The 4533-nt window shown below is 39.5% G+C and overlaps 1 protein-coding gene across 1 annotated transcript; it reads right to left on the reverse strand.

The window, feature by feature from the left end:
• Positions 1-388: 388 nt before the first annotated feature.
• Positions 389-3360, reverse strand: adma (adrenomedullin a). Its single transcript, XM_007234219.4, has 4 exons — positions 3200-3360; positions 2517-2632; positions 2279-2398; positions 389-1841 (listed from the first exon to the last, which is right to left on the reverse strand). The coding sequence occupies exons 2-4, from the start codon at positions 2618-2620 to the stop codon at positions 1544-1546; spliced, it is 522 nt and encodes a 173-aa protein (XP_007234281.1). The 5' UTR covers positions 2621-2632; positions 3200-3360; the 3' UTR covers positions 389-1543.
• Positions 3361-4533: the final 1173 nt, after the last annotated feature.

Raw genomic sequence — 4533 nt, forward strand, 5'->3', positions numbered from 1 at the left:
CAAGCTGTGTTGTTCTGTTCTGACATATTTTCTGATCCAATCTTTCATGTGTCTTTTTGGTTCACTTCACATTTATATTTGTGATTGTAAGTGAACCATATCTGTCATACCTGCGACAAGCCTGCATGTGCTTTAAATGTGACGTCATGTGAAGTGATGTGATCTATGTTCATGAATGTGATTCAGATCTTGGAAAGTGATGCTGAAAGTGAAAAGTGGCACGAAAATTTTCCAAAAACAGATATGTGGCACTTTGACCTCTGAATTGATTTTATTTCATTTGATTAAATTAAATCAATGGAAAATGGAGAAGATAGCACACTCCTGTTTTATCACCCATAACTCCCAGCAAACCAGATAATATGAACCAGACACTGACGACTGCAACTTTGATTTATGCAAAACAGGGTTTATTGGAATTTCAACGTTACTCTGACATGGCAAAATAAATCACATTTACAAATATATTATTACAAAACACAATATTATTCTATAACCACAGCTTGAGACAATAAGACATGAATAATAAACATACAACAACATACAATGCCCTTTAAACTTCTTTAATCCTGTACAAAAATAGCTCTCTTTTTAAAGTAGTAAAAAGTAATATAAAAACTATTAAATAACAATATCTAACAATATCAATTTTTGGCATGTATATACATATACTGGCAAAAATATATATATATTTATATAAAAAAACAAAACAACATTACATATAGATTGCACGTATCTCTATATAAAACAATAATAAGGTTCAAGTAGTGTACAATCCTTAAGGACTTAAGGAATTATGGCATTCTTTCCTATAACCTATAAGGTATTCATCCCTCATACAGTGTCCGAAAAGGTTGGTGGTTTGAGACAACAGAGAAAAAAAAACAGCTTTGTTGCCTTAAAATACTTAAAGTCCATCTCCTCAGAGTCATCGCATCATCTTGTATATCTCGTTTATATATCTTGCTCAGATGATGTTTTTCTTGCTTAGATGGCTTTAAGTCCAGAGGTGTTATCTTGTGAGAGAGAGTCCCATAAACATAATAGTCCATCCCGCCAAATAGTCCATTTGAGGAGCAGCGAGAGGGCATTGAAGTATTCTTTCCCAGAGGACGAGGACTTGACTGTTGGTTCTCAGTGCCTGTGTGGTCAGTCCATGGTGCTGGGGATCAGTGCCGTTGATCTTTGAACTCACACCCAGTGCTCCGCCACGGCTCCAGTGCTTGACCACAGCTTAATTCTCCCACTTCCTCTCTTGATCTCTCTCTCTCTGTCTTTCTTTCTCTTTGTGTCTGTCTCTCTCTCTCTCTTTCTTTCACAGTGCTTAATGGAACAGCTGTTGTTTTTGCTTGAGCTTGAGCTTTGGCCATGCGCAGGGCAGGCCCGACTTTTTCCCTCTCAGCCGCTCAGCTCGGGATAAGTACGCGCCAGAGAAACTCTTGGCAGGAGTCTGAGGCATGCGTAGAATTTCTGAGTTGGCCTGTAAAGCCCAGTGAGGGGGGCTTCCTCCGCCTCTGTCCCGTTCCGCGGATGCCCTCGCAGCTCAGGTCCGCCGGAGCAGCGCCTCCAGCTTGTGTAGTCTCCACACAGGCCGCAGTCGACCCCCAGCTTGCTCCCCTTTCTCCAGGGTCATCCTTCTCTCCGGGACGGACCTGCGTCTCCGCCCGTAGCCCAGTGCGCCGATCTTCTCGATGGGTGCGACCTTGAGCTTGTTGTTGAGCTGTTGCAGGCGGTGTGCCAGATCGTGCATGGTGCAGGTGCCCAGGGCGCAGCCGGACCTCTTGGACTGGTTGATAACTGAGCTCTTGGAGCGCTTCGTCCTCATGCCAGTGTGGCTGGCACTGATGGAGTAAAGATAAGAAAGTAGACGATAAGAAATTCATTCCTGTGTTCTTACAAACTCATTCACTGATTTAATTGTCTTGGGAATCAAAACTTTAGCTGAGAGCCTGATGTTAAGATCCTGACATGCGTAGTTCGCTTTACTACGCGTAACTGCATACCTTACATATCAAGCATTCCTTACTCTTACAGTAGTGATCAATTAGTAAGATACGTAGGTAGGATAATAACAACTGAAAAATAAGCCTAATTCTACTTCTTTGTTTGACAAGTGGGATCATCTAGAAGTGGGAACATTTTGAAAAGAGCCACTTGGACAAATCTCAACTCCTAGACATGGTTTACTTTACTACTTCTTGTTTGACAAGTCGAATAAACTCAATATGTGATCTGTAATAGAACTGTGTGTAACGTTACTTAAGGAAAATGTTCTCACCTGGAATGTGGAAGCAGGGAATCTTTGACATCTTCTGGTCTGACAAACTGAGGTCCAGACTGTGTTTCCCTCAGAGCAGACAGGCTACTCAGATCCCTTTTCGTTCTCTGGAGCCAGACACTGATCAACAAGAAAAGAGAAGAGAGAAAACTTATTAGAAACAAGCCCAAAGCAAAATATGAAAAATATACTGCAATTTGTGGCAAAGGCCAAGACATTTTTATTGTACTCAACTCACCTTCTTTTCAAAACTTGGCTGAGGTTGAATTTTGCACTGTTCACACTGGGGGTGATAGTGATCAGCAGGCAGCAGCAGAAGAGGGAAAGGATGATCAGGTTCATTTTGTTGGATTTCTGTGGAGAAACAAGGCAGAAAATGCTTAATTGTTGCATCAGGTTGGAAAAACTAAGCTGTCCACCAGTTTGCATGTTCCTTGCTTCCAAAGTGCTAAAGTGCTAAAGTGCCAGAGTGCCAAAGGTACAGAGGTTCAAAATCCAGTCTGTTTGCTTTTATCATGCATTTATTTAAAGACTGACAGGCTGGGGTCAGGCTCTGAACCAATAAGTAAACTTACAACCACGCTTCAACCCACTGAGTGAGTGAGAGGGTGAGTTGGAGAGTGGGGGAAAGAAGGACAAAGGCTACAAAAGGATGACTAAAAAAAAACTCTGGTGTAAATGTAATCTTTTTGCATTTGCATACATCTTTAAACATCTTATCAGTTTAAGGTATATTCCATAAAAGCCAGTGCTGGACTAACATTAAGAAGAGTAAGAAGCATGTGTCCAGATTACAAGCAATTCTACCTGCTATAAGAAGAGACAGATAACAAGCTATCTAAAGCCCCAGCATGGGTAAAACCACAAAAACAAAGGGCAAAGAGCAGCCCCAGCAAGAGTAAAACAGAGCTTAGTCCATACCTGTGAAGCTTTTTGAGCTGTTAGGCTGTTTGGCTGTTCTCTGGAGAGTTCCTCAGTTCCTGCAGAGGCAGTAATAATCCAGCAGTTCCTTCGCTCGGCTCTCTGTTAGAGCTGAAATGCAGCTGTGACACTCCGCTAATAGTCTGACTCTCCACACCAGAGTCAGGGCATTTATACTGCAGGTGGGAGGGACTCTCTCACATCACACTCTCTCAACCCAAATCCAACCCACACACACCCCCAGCAACCACCACAAGCCTGTATTTCCACTCCGGAGCCAAACATGACTGTGTTCATGAACACACACTCATGTTTTTGATGTTAAACAAATGCAGATTTTATGCTGTAATTCTGTAAGAGAGAAAAAACACACACAAATGTGAATCACAAATCCATAAATCAACAGAAAAAACCCAAAACAACTCATAGAAATAGAAAATCCCTGCTCCTCTGAGAGGCTGGTAATGCTGCTGTTGCTCATGTCTAAAGTATTTGGGTGGGTAAAAACTGTGAATGGATTCGAGCAGCGCCTGAAACCAGGACTCGGTGTGAAATCTGGGTTCAATTTAGAAATTATTTGAAAGAAGATCTCAGACTCCACAACACACAAAAACAACACATCTAAAAACTATTTTAGGAGTGCAGCCCCAGTGTACCCTTAGTGTGACTTAAGCCTGTTACAAAATTAGCTCATTTCTCTTTACTCATTTCTCAGTACTCATTTTTGTTCTCTGACATGTGAAATCTGGAACCATCTTGCACATGACTGACAATCATCATTAAAATGTGTTGAAATGCTAAAAAACTGTCAAAACTACATTTAATGTTAAATGTTGGTGAAAAGTTTGACAAACTTATTTGAAAATAATGTGATGAGTTTGCCTTTTAAATATGATCATTGCTTTGACTTTATTAGCTTTCAGTTATATTTTGATCATAGAAGTACTTTAAATATCTAAATCTGTGTTAAAAATAGGAAGCTACAACAAACTAAAAAAGTGCAATAAAGTGTTTAGTGAGTCAATCAAGGTAATACCTTGACGGTAATCTTCATTTTCAATGCAGCTGAGCATTTACAAAATTAAAGGGACTGAAGGATAAGTTTAAATTCTAAAAACGAGCAAACAATATAAGATTTAATTAAAAAAAAATAATAATAATTCAGAAAAAAAGGATATGCAGACAGGGTAAAATGTAAAGCAATAAAACAAAGAGATAAATTACAATTATAAAAAAATAAATGATGGAACTAAAATAAATAATAATTATTAAGTTTAAAAAGTTTTGAAAAAATAAAAGGATGATATAAATTAAATAAAAAGGCTAAAGGCCAA

This window comes from Astyanax mexicanus, chromosome 16 (assembly GCF_023375975.1).
Source record: "Astyanax mexicanus isolate ESR-SI-001 chromosome 16, AstMex3_surface, whole genome shotgun sequence".
NCBI classification, from domain to species: Eukaryota; Metazoa; Chordata; class Actinopteri; order Characiformes; family Acestrorhamphidae; genus Astyanax; species Astyanax mexicanus.